The 17617-nt window shown below is 34.5% G+C and overlaps 1 protein-coding gene across 1 annotated transcript; it reads left to right on the top strand.

The window, feature by feature from the left end:
* The first annotated feature begins 322 nt into the window (after window positions 1-322).
* Window positions 323-14667, top strand: LOC132304490 (probable sucrose-phosphate synthase 1). The gene is made up of 13 exons (XM_059802185.1): window positions 323-743; window positions 1009-1098; window positions 5885-6126; window positions 6304-6367; window positions 6513-7211; window positions 7343-7456; window positions 7606-7737; window positions 7880-8056; window positions 10244-10297; window positions 10393-10455; window positions 10571-11515; window positions 11716-11843; window positions 13693-14667. Exons 1-13 carry the CDS (start codon window positions 561-563, stop codon window positions 13964-13966), a joined length of 3165 nt encoding a protein of 1054 aa, XP_059658168.1. The 5' UTR covers window positions 323-560; the 3' UTR covers window positions 13967-14667.
* The last annotated feature ends 2950 nt before the right edge of the window (window positions 14668-17617 follow it).

Here is a 17617-nt window from a genome sequence, read left to right as displayed (position 1 = left end):
TATTCTAAAATTCAAATTTGGGTTAAAAAAAGTCATCATAACACAAATTTTTTATTTATATATCTATTTTCCTTGATATGAATAAAGAATGAAAAGAAACAGAAATTTAGAAATAGGGAATATAAATTCAACTTTTCCCATTTCCCATTTCCCATTTTCCCGATAAAAAAGTGCAGAAATAAAAAATCCCTTCAAAGAGCCACTAATTCCGAATCAGTTCCCTCACTCTCTCTCTCTCTCTCTCTCTCTCTCTAGTGGGGTCGCATTCCTCTATAACAAAAAGCAAGTACCAGAAACAGATCACTTTTACAATTTCCCCCCACCCCCACACACACATATTTTATATATATACACACACACACACACATAAGAGCATTTCTACAACCGCATCTCTACAACCATTTCTGTATGAACACCATTTTCATCTCTCTTCTCTCTCTCTACATGTATAGATCATACGCATCTATAAATCAATACTAATATTCGACACACACTCTCTCTAACATTCTCGGGTTCTCTCTAAAAAAAAATCAAAATTTTGAGCTCTGTGAAAATCATCAATGGCGGGAAACGACTGGATTAACAGTTACCTAGAAGCCATCCTGGACGTTGATCCAGGAATTGACAATGCAAAATCGTCGTTGCTGTTGAGAGAGAGAGGACGGTTCAGTCCCACTCGCTACTTCGTCGAAGAAGTCATCACAGGCTTCGATGAAACTGATCTGCATCGCTCCTGGGTTCAAGTACGCATCTCTATTTCAAACCCACCCATCATTCTAATTAGTCTTGCTGTTACATTTGTTTATTTTTCTCTAAATTGACTGATCATCGCTAGATTTCAATTAGTTTGGATCAGAAAAAAGTGTTTTTTTCGATTGTTTAGATTATAGTTTCTTAACTGTCATTCTTAGATTCAATTTCGTTGATTAGAAGGTTCAAATTTATTATTCAATATATATATATATATATGTCTATGCATTTATATTTATATATTTAATTTATTTGCAGGCTGCATCGATTAAAACCACAGAGGAAAGGAACACAAGATTGGAGAACATGTGTTGGAGGATTTGGAATTTGGCTCGTAAGAAGAAGCAGGTTTTTTTCTTTTCTTTTCTTTTTTTTTTTTTTTTTTTTTTTTTTTATTGACTGATTGTCTCAGTAGTGAGTTGAATTTTTATTTTTATTTTTATTTTTAATTTTAACAGATTTTTTGTTGTGTGGGGTTGTATATATATAAATATATTTGAAGTTAAGAACTTTATTCAAATATAAAAACAAGGGCACTGTCAACGAAGAAGTCAGAGTCATCTTGGACCTTACTATGTGTACCCTGAAGTTCTACCTTGCAAATCTTTACATTACAAACCAGAAGACGTTTTCCAAGAGATAAATTATATGATAATCACATTTGCAAGAGTTAATATTTGTGAGATTGGATTGTATAGAAGCACTGCTGAGACCATGTAGCATTCCAATTGTGAGAGCCCACATTGCATAACAGAGCATTACAACCAAAACCGAAGAGTGTAGATCATTGCTTGGACCGCGTAGCAAGGGAAAAATGATTGGCATTCCAATGAAACCCGCTAGTTGGAAAGATGAAAAACCTCAACCTGTCAATTGTACTTCCTTCATGCTCCACCAACCAAAAAAAAAAAAAAAATGAGGCATTGGTGATGCTAGTTCTGTTGGTTTAAGTGAGAGCCTGAGCTGCCAAGAAAGAGTTATCAACTGGAAGCTAAGTTAGCTCTCAAGAATTTTTTGGATTCCCTTTGGGAAGAGCCTTATCAGTATGGTTAACCATTAACCTTTTCACTTTTGAATATCCCCAACACCTTACAGGTAGGAGTTCATCGTGTTATCATGATGAGCTCACAAAGCCCGATAAATGGTTACCACTTTTTGAATGTTGATCCTTGTCCTGATTCAAGACCCTACCCTGTATTAAAATATTGTATAATTCATTTTTGAACCGAATAATTCTGTACAACCTCTTTTCTCAAAGACAGACTAATTGCAAACGTGTTTCTGGCCATCTCGCAATGAAAAAGAAATGGGATATATTCCCCCTCCTCTTTGAAGCCTAAAGGGCATCTCTCTGCTCTAGAGAAATGCTTCTATGGGTTAATCCAATTTTGAAATGAAGAATATTATTAGATACTCTTAGGAGGAAGCTTTGAATTCCATATCAGACTAGGAAGGGAGGTATGCAGACCATATTGAAAATAAACCAAATGGGGAATAAAGTCATATCAACTTATCTTGCATGTTATTTTTGGAACTTGGAGTGACCTAATAGTTCGTATTCATCTTATGAGAACAAGTTTCGAAGTTGTGGGATCCTCCAACCATGGTTGATTGGTTGGGTTAATAAACTCCTTCATATACAGTGGTTATCCTCCATTGCTCTTGCTACCCTCTTGATCTCTTCACATGAATTTGCATTTGTTTTTTCTATTAATAATAAGGGATCATTCTATACATATGTTCTCACCAAAGAATACAAACAACAGTAACCCTTTTGCGAACAATTCTTTGCACTAGATTACCATACTAGGCCCAAGAGCTGCTTGCTTACACTGAGGATTTTTGTTATCAATTATTACAATATATGCCTGTTAAGGCTCCTAATGAGAGGAGCCATGGGTTATTGGAAGATTTAGACCCTTCTTTAGCCAGAAGTATCATATAGAAACACTTGATTACCCAAATTTGAAATCCTCTTTGCTCTTTGGAGTACACAAAGAAGCCCAAGATTTGTAGTCAAAAAACTTATTTTCTCTTTGGTGTACACAAAGAAGCCCAAAATTTTTAGTGCATTTTCCCAGGTCTCCCTTCCTTTTGGCACCACTGGAATCTGCTACTTTCTTATCAATATCCAAGTATAAGGAGTCTGGGAGCTTGAAACTTGACATGAGGTATGTGGGAAGTGAATATAAAAGTCAGTTAGTTGGGGATTTGTTAAGAGTTGGGATATAAAAAGTTTTTGGGTTAATTTTTCATTTGTAAATTTTAAATGAAAATAATCTGCCAATGTTGTTGTCACGGTTGTGGGTGTTGCTGCTGTCCTTGTATTCTCATGCTTTTTTAAATGAAATGATGATTTGCCAATATTTATATAAGGGGTAGGTCTGGTAAAATCATAGATTTGTCAAGTGAGTTCGAGTCCTCCCATCACCCTTGATTAATTTGAACCAGTATTGAGTATAGTCTGTCCTCTATCTACTTATATTTATAGAATGAATACACTCCACCCTCACCCTTGATTCTACTACTAAAATTTATTACATTGATGAATTGTTGTTTTCCTTTACAAAATTTGAATATATCATTTTTGAAATGAAAAAAAAAAAGGTGGAACTTGGAAAACTTTATGACAAACAAAATTTGAGAATTAAGTCAGAGATTAGCTTTCTTTGTAATGACTATACTGTTGCATAATCTAATTATATTACATGTTTTTGTAAGTCATAACTCTTTGCTTGTCAGAAAAAGGTTGAACTCATCTAGACCACACTCTACCAATTAATTATTAAAACTCTTGCAATCAAATTTATGTAAACCTGCAAACTAATTTCTGTTTTTAAATACTCATTTTACCATCAGATCATTCATCCAGATTCCAAAGTTTTGCACTACTGCAAAAAAAGAAACAACGAGAAAAGAAAAAAAGTATTCGTTATATTAGTTATGAATCACATGTCGATTGACTGAGGCCATGGCCTTAAATAGAGCGGAATGGAAACATGGAATTCATGTAGTTATATTAGTTATGAATCACATGTGGATTGACTGAGGCTTTGACCTTAAACAGAGCAGAATGGAAACATGGGATTCATGTAGCTAACCCCAAGTAATTGGGAAAAGGCTCGGTTGTTGTTGTATATTAGTTATGAATCAGGTTTTCAGCTGTTAGTTACAGAGTATATGATTTATTGAGACGAGTAGATTTTAATAACTGTATAGATAAAATGGATAAAACAAATGAAAGTGTAAGAATTTAGGACTTAGGTTGGCAAACTTGTGATCAAAACTAGGAGTCTGTATTTTTGTTTATTTTAGAGTGTCTAGTTAGTTTAGTTATTGTACCTTGTCCAAGGTACGCTACTAGCAACAAGATGGAAGATTCATGGAGAAGCAAAGTTTGTGAGGAACGGAGTTTGTTGATGGATCAACGACTGAAGGATTGGGTATTGGTTTGCATAATTCTGATTCGGGAGAGACCAACAGATTCTTGGTATTGGAGTTTGGTAAATTAGTCTGTAACCTCTTTCTACTTGGTGGATTGTTATTTGTCTGGCTCGATCCCATGGGTTTTCCCGTTTGGCTTTTCCACATAAAATATGGTGCTCTATGTCTGATTGATTTACTTTATTGCGTTGTTGTTATCACATGCATGTAAATCACTATGGTTGATTCATATTTTTCACTTGCTAGTTAGTTAGAATTTAAATTCCATTTAATATGTCATATTTCAAATATCAATTAAAAAAAACTAAGTTTTAATTTTGTAAAATTTTTAAGGCTTACATACCCTCCTATAGGTCTAGATCACAAGCCTTGCTCAACTCTACATCAGAGTCTAAGGTTCATTCTGATAATTTCTGCAAAGGAATATGCTGGTGGTAAAATCAAATGATGGCTGAACCTCTAAGAAAAGTAGCTTTATGCTAATGGTAACCTTGCCTTAATTCGCACGATCTTTGGCCATCATGTTCAACAGTTATTTACTTATAAGCACAGTCATAATAAATTATATTATTATTACTTCAAGTTAGAGATTTTTCTTTTGGGATTATTGGTGAGTAGCTTGTGTTTCTCATAATCTTCTTTTTGTCCCTTTCTATATTTTTTATATTTAACCTTTGTTACGAACTAACAGCAATTTAAGATTAATTTAGTCATTGTAAGTCTGATATGGTTGTTTCTTTCCAAATTCAGGGAACTTACCCCTGATATTGTCTATATTATAGAAAACTTAAAAAATTTAATGGTACAGTAATCGCATAGTTTGGACCTTTTGTGAATTTGTTTAAGGGCGAGTTTGAAAAAGAATTTTCATGTGGTTCCTCCAAAATTCTTTGAACACCGTTTTTTATTCTTTCTTTGAAAAGTATAAATATAGATAAAAAAAAAAAATTAATTCCATATTTAACAAAAAATAAGTAATTCCATTATTGCGGTAGTCCTTTCTGTAACATATATGTTACAATAAAAAATATATATATATACATATATAATATCTATTATCTATAGGAATTTAAACTTTAAAGAGAGAGAAAAAGGATGTTCAACATTTGACAACATCATTTTTTTTAGGTTTTATGTTCATTGCTGTTTAGATTATATTGAGGGTAGGAAACGGTTATGACGAAGGCACTCTCACTAAGCTTGCAGACTTATAATCATTCAATTGCAAGGCAGTAAGGATCTACCTTAGCCTCTCTATCTAGCAATTACAAGGATGCAACTGTAAGAGTGTCCACAAGATAAATATGCTCTTAAGACTTACATTTTCGAGAAAAATGTATAATAATTTTATATATATTTCAAAATTTTAATTAGTGAATGAGATCTCTTTCTTAGAACATCTGGGCCAGGGAAAAGCTATGAATAGGCTACTATTGAGGAATGTACCAAACAAAAGTTACAAAACAAGCAGAAAATATTTTATATGAAGAGTTCAAATAAGAAAGTCAGAAGTGTAAGGCAAACTGTTCTTCTTAAACTAGAAAACATTGTTCATGGCTCTGTGTGCTTCCCTAGTATTACTTTGGCCCCACAACAGAGAATTTCTAGCTTCGCCCCGGGTTTGATGTTTATGATATTTTACTGTCGTGTTATTACCTTATCATTCTTTAACCTTGTTTTTCTGATGTAGCTTGAAGGTGAGGAAGCTCAGCATACAGCTAAGCGACATCTTGAGCGTGAAAGAGGCCGCAGAGAGGCAACTGCTGATATGTCAGAAGACTTATCAGAAGGAGAGAAAGGAGACTTGGTCAGTGAAATCTCGGCTCATGGTGATAGCAACAGAGGAAGTATGCGTAGGATACATTCTGTTGATGTGATGGAAAACTTGGCTAATCCGAATAAGGAAAAGAAACTCTACATTGTGTTAATAAGGCATGGAATCCACCCCAAAACCAAACCCCCCTCTCCCAATTCATATTATAATTTTGATATCTATTATAAAATAGTCTTTGTTACAAAGAATCTGTCCTGATTTTGAGTGGACAACTTATGATATTTCTGACATTTGTGATGACATTTATTTCTTCCTGACAACTAGTCTTCATGCAGCCTCCATGGTTTGATCCGTGGTGAAAACATGGAACTCGGTCGGGATTCTGATACAGGTGGTCAGGTAGCTTCTGCCATAAAGTTCTCGCTAAATATCCTTGTGTGCATGGTTTTGGATCTAGCTACCAATTATTTGACACTTCCATCAGCAAGAACTATGAGTTGCCTGCGCATGGGAACTTCCTAATTCATTTACTTTTTGTACTCAGGTCAAGTATGTGGTAGAACTTGCCAGGGCCTTAGGCACAATGCCCGGGGTTTATCGGGTTGATTTACTGACGAGGCAAGTATCGGCGCCAGATATAGATTGGAGTTATGGTGAACCAACTGAGATGCTGAATCTGATTAACTCAGAAAATTCCATGGAAGAAATGGGGGAGAGCGGCGGTGCTTATATAATTCGTATACCATTTGGCCCCAAAGATAAATATGTTCCTAAAGAGCTGCTTTGGCCTTGCATTCCTGAATTTGTTGATGGTGCACTTAGCCACATTTTACAAATGTCTAAAGTTCTTGGTGAGCAAATTGGTGGTGGGATACCAGTCTGGCCTGTTGCGATTCATGGACATTATGCAGATGCTGGTGACTCTGCTGCTCTTCTGTCTGGAGCATTAAATGTACGGATGCTTTTTACTGGCCACTCACTTGGAAGAGACAAGCTTGAACAACTTTTGAAACAAGGACGCCAATCAAGGGAAGAAATTAATGCTACATACAAAATAATGCGGCGTATAGAGGCTGAGGAGTTGTCTCTTGATGCCTCTGAAGTAGTTATTACTAGCACTAGACAGGAGATAGATGAGCAATGGCGTATGTATGATGGTTTTGATCCAATACTAGAGCGCAAACTAAGAGCTAGGATCAAACGAAATGTGAGCTGTTATGGCAGGTTTATGCCTCGCATGGTTGTAAGTACCAATTTTGTCTTCCTCAATTTTTGTCCTAACAAATGCAGCTCAGCTGATGGTAGGGGTTTGGCATTTACTATTTCTGGCTTAAATATGTAATATGTATTTGAAATGGTCACAACGGTTTGCAGGTAATTCCTCCCGGAATGGAATTCCAACATATTGTTCCGCATGATGGTGAGATGGATTGGGAAACAGAAGGAAGCGAAGATAACTCTGGGACTCCCCCACCTATTTGGTCCGAGGTTTTAACTATTCTTTGGCCACCGATTCTATGCCTTTGTGAATTGATAAAATATTTTGTGACGCTGAGCATCATCAACAATGAAACACTTGCTTTATGTCTAATGAATATTTTGATATTAGTTTTATCTTGGTGATTTTACATTGGCAGATAATGCGTTTCTTTAACAATCCACGCAAGCCTATGATACTTGCGCTTGCCAGGGCAGACCCAAAAAAGAACATTACAACTTTAGTCAAGGCTTTTGGTGAATGTCGCTCGCTGAGAGAACTAGCTAACCTTGTATGTTTGAATCTTTGAATTGCACTTGTTGATGAATACATGCAAACAATGTTGCCAAGTGGTTGATAACTTGATAAGGCTTATTAATTGAGGTATTTGTTTAGCTGTATGACTGTATTTTGCATTTTCTTTGTTGTTGCAGACATTAATAATGGGTAACCGGGATGCTATTGATGAAATGTCTAGCACAAATGCATCTGTTCTAGTTTCAATACTTAAACTGATTGACAAATATGATCTATATGGTCATGTGGCATATCCTAAACACCACAAGCAGTCTGACGTTCCTGAAATATATCGTCTTGCAGCAAAAACGAAGGTAAGTTTTGTGAAGAACTTTTTTCAAATTGAGGTAAGAGAAGGATATATTTGTAGCACATCCGTAACAATAAAGCATATTTATATAAATCAGCTACAGACACTGTAAAATTTGCATTTGCATATATGGTTTGTACCTTTTTGCAAGTTCCAACTTTTAATGTCCTCTAAATGCATTCCTGGTCCTCTTTTTCCCTTTTAGAAAACCTTTTTCCCCTTTGCCTCTGATGAACCTTGGGTTCTCTCATCTCTGTATTGCTTCCATAAAAACAGGTAAGTTTACAAAGGAATATGGAAGTTCTTAGCACTCTCTGTATTGAACAGATAGTGCTACTGAGTTCTTATATTGTCGAGAGGACATATATATATCAAGTCATTTTAGAGCTTATCTTATTAATGAAGAAGCAACTTGTTTTAATATGATCACCAATATCATGAAAATTGTGCCTTGATGTAATATTGGTTTAACTCTAAAATGCCTTGATATAATATAGCACCTCAACATGAATAAGGAACAACACATCTAACTAGGCATGAATTAGGCTTAGGTTTGTATTGAGCGAAAGGGTAAATTGATTTTATATCTTTTACGTTGTTTTTGGAAAGTATAATAAAGGATTCTTGGTTTTTTTATTAACATACATATATATGTATATATAAATTAATGAAAGTAAGTTTTCATTTTCATATTTTAAGTCCATCATCCTTATGAAATTGGTGGCAAGAAGAAAAAGGCGTGGAACTACAGTAAGATGAAAGAAGCATGTAAGCTGCTGCCACTTTTTTGCAAGTTCTGGGAATGCTTAACTTCATGCTGTAATGAATCTAGTTAAGTCAACCTTAAGTTCATACTTTGCTCATCCTTGGTCAGCCAATGAGAAAGTGGAGTTGTTGGCCAAAGTTTGTGATGGTCCTTCATTAGTTTCTTTGAGGGGTCATTTTTACAGAAGTCAAATATAAATGTTGGGTATATCATGTTTTTTTTTTTAGCATATATTTCGTGTTGGTGGGCCTTTTCTTTGTCCTTTTATAAGGAACAACACATCTAAATAGGCATGGCTTCGGTTTGTATTAAGCCAAAGGGTAAGGTGATACCAAAATCACATCTCTTTGATGTAGCTACTGATATAAATTGATTTTACAACTTTTACATTGTTGAGTGATAGTCATGGTTTTTATGTAAACATACATGTATATGTACATATAAATTAATGAAAATAAGTTACCATATTCATATTTTTAAGTCCATCATCCTTGTGAAGGTGGTGACAAGAAGAAAAAGTCCATTGAACTACAGAGATGAAGGAAGCATGTAAGCTGCTGCCACTTTTTGGCAAGTTTGGGGAATGCTTAACTTCATGCTGTAATGAATTTACTTAAGTCAAGCTTAAGTTCATACATTGTCACTTCGCTCATCCTTGGTCAGCCAATGAGAAAGCTGTCTTGTTGGCTAAAGTTGAAATCCTTCATTAGTTTTTTTGAGGGGCCATTTTTACAGAAGTCAAATAGTGGTTTTGGTGGATGGTGGGTATATCATCCTCCTTTTTTCTTTTTCCTTTTTGTAGCATATATTTCTTGTTGGTGGTCTTTTCTTTATAGTCTAAGAGGTATATCTCACTCAACCTTTTAGTGTGATAATCTTGTAAAGTTTCTTTTATAGATAATATACAACACACACACACACGCACAGATATTTAGAAAGTTTGAGCTAAGTTTTCTGCTTGAGATGGATTTTCTGATCCACCACTAATTACAGGGAACTTAGCTGAAATCAGGAAGTGGGTAAGTAAGAGCCATTGCTTCAAATGCTGCCCTTATCTCAAACAAAATAATTATTAATGCTAATTATGTTGTCATTCTAGGCAGTATATGCATGAGGAAAAGAATTACTGTTTGAGGAGTAAGATAGGGAACTAGGGAAGAACTACAGGTCATAGATCACTTTCCTTTGCGGCTTGGTGCCCTGGTATGTTGCCATAAAAGCAGAAAGGGATGAATATATTATTTTTACATGGGATATTTTAGGTATAGAGATTTACTTGGGGTGAACAGTAGCACATATTAATATACAGTAGTTTTGTTTTTCTCATTTAATTATGTTTATTTTTGCATAATATTTATTGGGATCATATTTTGTGTTATATATGGTTTTTGACTTCCTCATTCTTCTAGTAATTTTTTTTTGTAGGGTGTCTTCATCAATCCGGCTTTCATTGAGCCATTTGGGCTAACTTTAATTGAGGTGCTTAGCCTTGTTTATTACTTGCAAAGCATTATCTTTCACTTCCATGTATTAGCTAATCCAAGATAAACATTTCCACTTCTCTCACTGAACAGGCAGCAGCTTATGGTTTGCCCATTGTCGCAACAAAAAATGGAGGTCCAGTTGATATTCATCGGGTTCGTCCATTGTGGAACTTTCCTATTGCTTGAAGGATTTTCTAATTTGTTCATTGGAGCTGTAACAAGATGATGTTTCATGCTAGTCCACGATACTGACCATGAACTTTTTCAGGTTCTTGATAATGGTCTGCTAGTTGACCCTCATGAGCAGCAATCGATTGCTGATGCTCTTCTAAAGCTTGTTGCGGATAAGCAACTTTGGGCAAGATGTAGGCAGAATGGGTTGAAAAATATTCACCTTTTTTCATGGCCAGAGCACTGTAAGACATACTTGTCTCGAATAGCCATCTGCAAATCAAGGCATCCACAATGGCAAAGAAGTGATGATAGATGTGAAATTTCAGAATCAGATTCACCCAATGATTCATTGAGAGATATAAAGGATTTATCTTTAAACTTAAAGATGTCACTTGATGGTGAGAAAAATGAAGGGAGTGGAACCATAGACAATGTTTTAAATGCCGAAGAAAATGCTCCTGATGAAAAGAGCAGATTAGAGGATGCAGTTTTGTCCAAGGCTGCCAAAGGACAGCCACAAAATGTTGGGTCCTCGGAGAAAACAGAGCATAACATAAGTAAGTTTCCCAGACTGAGGAGGAGGAAGTTCATCTTTGTCATTGCTGTGGATTGTGATACGATGCCTGATTCCCTTGATATCATCAAAATGATTTGTGAGGCTGCGGGTGTGGACAGAAGTGCAGGCTCGATAGGCTTTATATTATCAACAGCCTCAACAATATCTGAGATACATTCTTTTCTGGACTCAGGAGGATTGAGCCCTATGGATTTTGATGCTTTTATTTGCAATAGTGGCGGTGAGCTTTACTATCCCTCTTCGACTTCTGGGGATAGTCCTTCCGGGCTTCCCTTTGTAGTAGACTTAGATTATCATTCACATATTGATTACCGTTGGGGTGGAGAGGGTTTGAGGAAAACTTTGGTACGTTGGGCTGCTTCTATTAACGATAAAAAGGGACGAGAAGGACAAGTAGTTGCAGAAGATAAATCAGGATCAGCTGCACATTGTTATGCATTCAAAGTGGAAAACCCAGCCTTGGTAATTATTTATTTATATATTTGTATTTTATTTTTGGAAAGCTTCCTAAAACGGCAGGATTTTCTCTGTCATTTTGTGAAACTGTCACCTTTTCTTTCTTTCTTTCTTTCTTTCTTTTTTATTTTTTATTTTTATTTAATGTCATTTCATTTACTTGGTGCAGTGCACTTGAAATATTTTAGCGTTAATTTTCTCTACAGGTTCCCCATGTGAAGGAACTACGGAAAATGATAAGAATTCAAGCTCTGCGATGCAACATTATTTATAGTCAAAATGGTTACAAACTGAATGTGATCCCTGTGCTGGCTTCTCGATCTCAAGCCCTCAGGTATGTTGTTTTTTCCTTCATTTTCTTTTCCCGACTACAGTTTAGTTATCCTCCTATATGTAATTTAATCGCCCTCTAATATGGCATTGTGGACAAGTATCATGACTTTGAAATCCAGATTGTTTGGTACTTGTTCAGGACCATAAGGAAAGTTTAATCGAAGACCATAACAAATTCCTTTTCTCCTTTTGTTGAAATAACATTTTTGAAAAAGTAAAAAGAAATAAAAACTTAAGCAAAAACACTAACCTTGTGTTTGGGAGCACAGAATTGGCGCCTTGGATTTGGAATTGGAGGTTTAATCTAAAATTCCTCCAATTCCAAATCCGAGGTGCCGATTTGGAGCTCCCAAACATAACATTAAAGAAAATGTTTTTTTTTTTTTTTTTTGAAGAGCCATGTGTTCATTTTGCCACAAGCCTTAAGTTGCCAAATTATTTTTCTTGAAAGGAGTTATTAAGGTTTCTTGAATTATCTTTGTAATGTGATTGACGGTATCATTCTCTTGGAGCTATAAGAATAATCCACTGATTTTGGTTTTACAAGACATCATAGTATCAATTTGATATATAAATTTCTTTGTAACTGTTAATACGGAGAGATCAATCATGATTTTTTTTTTTTCCCTAAATGATCAATCATGATTATTTATTTCTCTACTATTCTCTCTCTTCTTCTTAGCATTACAAAGTTATTTGGTATGAAACACGATGATGTGTTTTTATTTTGGGGACTTCAGTATACTTTCCTAGTGTGAAGAGGCACTAACAGTACCTAGTAAGAAAAAAAAAACTGTTTGCCAATATATCTAGGACCTATCACAGGATGTCTTCTTTAGATTTAGTGTTAGAACTGCATCACTGGGCCTTCATGATATAATTCAACTGTAAGGCAGACTTTAGAAAGTCTAGGCACTAGCTTTTGGGGGGCAATATTTATAAAAGCAGGAGAGTGTGGGCCTTGGCACAACGGTAAGGTTGCTCCATTGTGACCTAGAGGTCACCGATTCAAAATCGGAAACAGACTCTTCATGCAGAGTTAAGGCTACTTAAACTCTAACCCTCTCCAGACCCCTCAATGGCGGGAGCCTCGTGCACTGGGCTAGCCCTTTTTTATTTATAGAATTCCATATAGTTTTGGTGAGATCACTTCACTTGTTGCTGTAGTTGGAAGTTTTATTTTAGTGTGCTTTGGTATCAGTGTATCACTAGGTTTGATGACGTAACTAAGTTGTAAGGACTGGAGAGAAGTTTGGTGAGACTTATTTGCATTATTAAGTTACCAATCACATTGTTTTTCCCCGATGATTTTTGCCCACTGTTTCTTTTATTTATTTCTATATCTTCTATATTGGTGTATTTTCTCGGTTGTGGAAGTTAAGAGTTGAATTTACTGATATCACGGTGCTTTTGTGCATATTATCTGCTCTTTCATATGGCAGATACAATTTTTTTTTTTTTTTTTTTTTTTTTTCATATGACAGATACGAATTGAATATGTTACTTTTAGGTCATGTAACAGTGTTCGTAGTAGTGTTTCTTGTCAGTTTTTTAGTGTAGTAAAAATGAAATGTTGCTTACAGAATGCTTAAAGTTATGGCATGCATCTTGTATTCTATGAGTCACGGGTTCTTTTTTAACTCCTACAATTGGAGGAAGCTTGTGACAAAAATCTAATGAGATATTCATAAAATGCATTTACAGAATAGAATAATTTCACGTTCATAAGCTTCTGAATAAACTGCTCATGGTTTACCATTATCTCAAATTTGTCCCAGCAGCATTTGGATTAGGATTTATAGATCTTCCATTATATATTTGTCTATTATATAATCACACATTCCCTTCAGGTACCTGTATGTTCGATGGGGTGTAGACTTGTCAAAATTTGTCGTCTTCGTGGGAGAATGTGGGGATACTGATTTCGAAGGATTGCTTGGTGGAGTACACAAAACTGTGATATTGAAGGGAGTTTGCACTGGTGCGCGTAAACTTCATAGTAACAGAAGCTATCCTCTCGAAGATGTTGTGCCGTTCAACAGCCCTAATGTTGTTGAATCCGAGGGTTGCAATGGCAATGACATCAGAGCATCACTAGAAAAACTCGGTATTCGTAAGGCTTAGGAAATTACAGGTGTTTTTGAGAGAGCCCATATCTTTTTGGTGGTATGTAGATGTTAATAAGATTTAGCTTCCTTTTTTGCTTTGAAATCCAATAATTTCCCCATAATTCTCTTGAATGTGCATTCATGGCCACTTGTTTGTGCTAAATTTTTCGAAGAGTGTTTTCAGAAAAATTAAACCAAACTGGGCAGTTTTTTCGCTTATGCAAATTTTCAGGGAACTCACCCTAAACCTTCATCCGCTCGAAGAAACATTTGAAGATTGAAGAAAATCCTTGAAGAAACGTCTACATCTTCTGAAAGAAGAAGGTATAGAAGAAGAAAAACCTAAAGATGATATAGGTTGTCTACGTATCCCGTCCTCTTCCAACGGTGAGGTTTTCATTAGTTATTGTTGAGTCAAATGATGCCTCAAGCTGGTTATTTGTTAGCAATCTAATCTAACATGGACTATGAATCTTCAAATGTTTTTGGAAAGTGTTGTTTCTGCTGTACTTGGTCACGTCGATCACTTGCTTACGTGTGATACGACTGATCAAATCTCTTAGATTTTCTTGCACAATGAGTTCAGAATCATGCATTCTTTACCTTTTGATGATTCATCTATGCAAGTCAATCCAACTCGTGTTACCCATTAATCGGACGGTGTTGATCGATGAAGATAAGTATGGTGTGATGCATTTGTATCAGGATATGCCAATTTTTATGATGCTTGCCTTAATGAACTCGCCCACAAATTGCTGAAGTTCATAGCAATCTGCAAAATGTTTATACTTCATATATATGTGTTAGTTATTGAATACGTGATACAATAGTTTTGTAGAAGGGGTAGTTTGTTAGCCTACTTTTAAGAGCCCGTCACAATCTTTGTGATTCTCATATTTTGTCATGGTATTTTGATTTCGATGGCTATCAGTTTACGAGTTTTGATCATACAGAAGTTGTGAGTCTACTTGCCACACATATAGCAAACGCTTATGCTAGTTTGGTTGGCTAAAGCAAGTCCAAGTGCCCAAAAGGTTAGCTTTTTTTTTTTACCGTTGAGTCTAGTCTAAACCAAAATGAACGTAAACAGTGAACGAAATGGTATGAATATGAACCCTTTGACCAAGTCCTCTTGGCGTGATGTGTGGATTAAGTTAGAAAATAAATGGTATGAATATGAAACCTTTGATCAAGTCCTCTTGGCGTGATGTGTGGGTTAAGTTGGAAAAAAATAAAAAAATATTTTTTTTTTTTTTTTTTTTGACTTTTTCATAGAACTTGTTCGAGTACTATCTCTGAGGCCGTGTGGATTAATATAGAAAAAAACGTACCATGTCTCATGTTCAATTTTGGAACTTTTCTATACAAGAATTTAATTGGGCTGTGTTCAATGATATGGTCACTTTTAATTTGTACAACTCATTGTATCAATTTCTCTTTCTATTTTACTTGAATTTGTAATTTGATAAACACGTGTCCTCAATACATTTTTTGCATTCGATGTTTTACCATATATGGGAACAAACTTTTGTTGTAAAAGTCATCATTTTTGGGAACAAACTTTTGTTGTAAAAGTCATCATTTTTGGGAACAAACTTTTGTTGTAAAAGTCATCATTTTTGCTATATTGGGAACAAACTTTTGCTGTAAAAGTAATCATTTTTTCTATATATATGGGAACAAATTTTGTTGTAAAAGTCATCATTATTGCCATGTAGGCCAAGTCCAAAAAGTTGAAGGGTGCTTGTAGTATAATTTATAATAAATGCAAGTCTCTATAAAGTTATTTTAAAAAAAGAAGGAAAATTCTGAAACAATTTTAAGATTGAACCGGGACCAATTTGTTATTCACTAGGTTAGAAATGATCGATCATGGGGTTGGTTGAAAAATAAGTGTAAACAACCAAAACAGGATAATATTTGCAAATAGTTAGAATAAGCCTTTAAAAAAGACAAATTATAAACAATATATACATATATATATTACTATTTCTACATGGTTTTAGTTATATATAATTTTATATTAACACTGTGGCATAACGTATTTTTGATTCATTATGAATACTGAATCCATTCTAATCCTATATTATTTTATATTAAGAACGTAATACAGTATCAAAATTATAACAAGTATGTAATACCGCTTCACACACTTATGTGACATTTTTACTTCGAGAATTTAATGCTCATGCAACATATTGTATTAAACCTTACAAAAAAGTTATTGTATCAGAATAGAAAAGTGTTAAAACCATTAAAGCAATAATGCAGTATTTTTAAATAGTGTTAAATTCTTGAGCTAATTACACTAGAAAATAATGTACACAAATATATACCCAAGAGGATTGGGATTCATTGCGTAAGAAACCCTAGGACAGTGAGGACCGGAAAGGCAAACAATCCTAGTCTTGGTATTTCAGAAAAAAAGACCACCACCTGTGAGCATGTTCAATTAATCGTTTATTGATTAATAATAAATGTCAAAATTAAAGTTATCAATGATTTATTTTTAAATAAAAAAACTACCACATAACATTTTCTCATTAAACTTGTGCGGTCTCCGCCATTGAATCGAGAGGGTATTCTCTAGGGGTGCAACTTGGGTTGGCTAACCCAAACTAATCTGAGTCTAATCCAATTTTTTACGGGTTTTGACAATTATTTTTACAATTAGGGTTGGGTTTGGGTTGAAAAATCTCAACCCGTATTTAATTAGGGTTGGATTTGGGTTAAAGTGCTAACAATCCGAGTTAACCCGGACCCAAATTATAATATTATTTTCATATATATTTTTACTTTTAATTACATTATATATAATATTTAAACTATGATTACTTTTTTTCTTTTTAACTTCTTTTGTTAAATCTTAACTTATTGTATGTTAATATTTAGAAAAATTAATTTTCTAAAATTTTTTTTGTAATTTATTAAAAATTTACAAAAAGTCTTTAAATTTTTTCGTATTTGAGAGTAATTTAATCTAGGGTTAAGTGCAAAAAAACCCCTCATAATATACAAAATGTACAATTTACCACTCATAAAACCCCCTGCATTTTACAATTTGTGCGAATAAGGACATTAGGTCAATTTAGCCATAGAAATGTCTAAAATACCCATACAAAAAAATATAAAATATAATAATAAAAAATTAAAATATCCCCTCTCTCCTCTAAATTATTTTTTTCTTTTTTTGGAAGGTCTCTCTCCCCTCTATTTCTCTCTTTGTTTTCACTTTCTGGTGGGACTCTCTTTCCGGTGACTTCCATATTTGTTCCTCTTTATCTTCTCTTTTTCAGCAACTTCTATATATTTATTGATCTTGTCATATATATATGAGATGCAAAATCATTAAAAGAGATGCAATTAACTCATAATAACTCTGGTTTTAAAAACAAAATCTCTCTTTCTCGCTCTAACATATGGGAGTAGGCATGGTTGTAAGGATATACATAACAATGTTCATATAATTTAATTTTTTGAACAAAATGATACTGTAGCTCAATCGAGATAACATCCAATCACAGGCACTAATGAACAAGGCACAATTGAACTTGTGCATCTCAGGCTCCATGATCATAAACTAAAACTGAAACAAATTGAGATGATGCCAAAACCAACACAACATTTATCTTATGGTAAAAGTATGTATATAGACTCTGCACATATT

This window comes from Cornus florida, unplaced genomic scaffold, assembly GCF_030987335.1.
Source record: "Cornus florida cultivar Cherokee Brave unplaced genomic scaffold, ASM3098733v1 CherokeeBrave_3.0.0_Hap2_Chr04, whole genome shotgun sequence".
NCBI lineage: Eukaryota > Viridiplantae > Streptophyta > Magnoliopsida > Cornales > Cornaceae > Cornus > Cornus florida.
The sequence above is the reverse complement of the archived record's forward strand: the minus strand, read 5'-3'. Positions and strand labels throughout refer to the sequence as shown.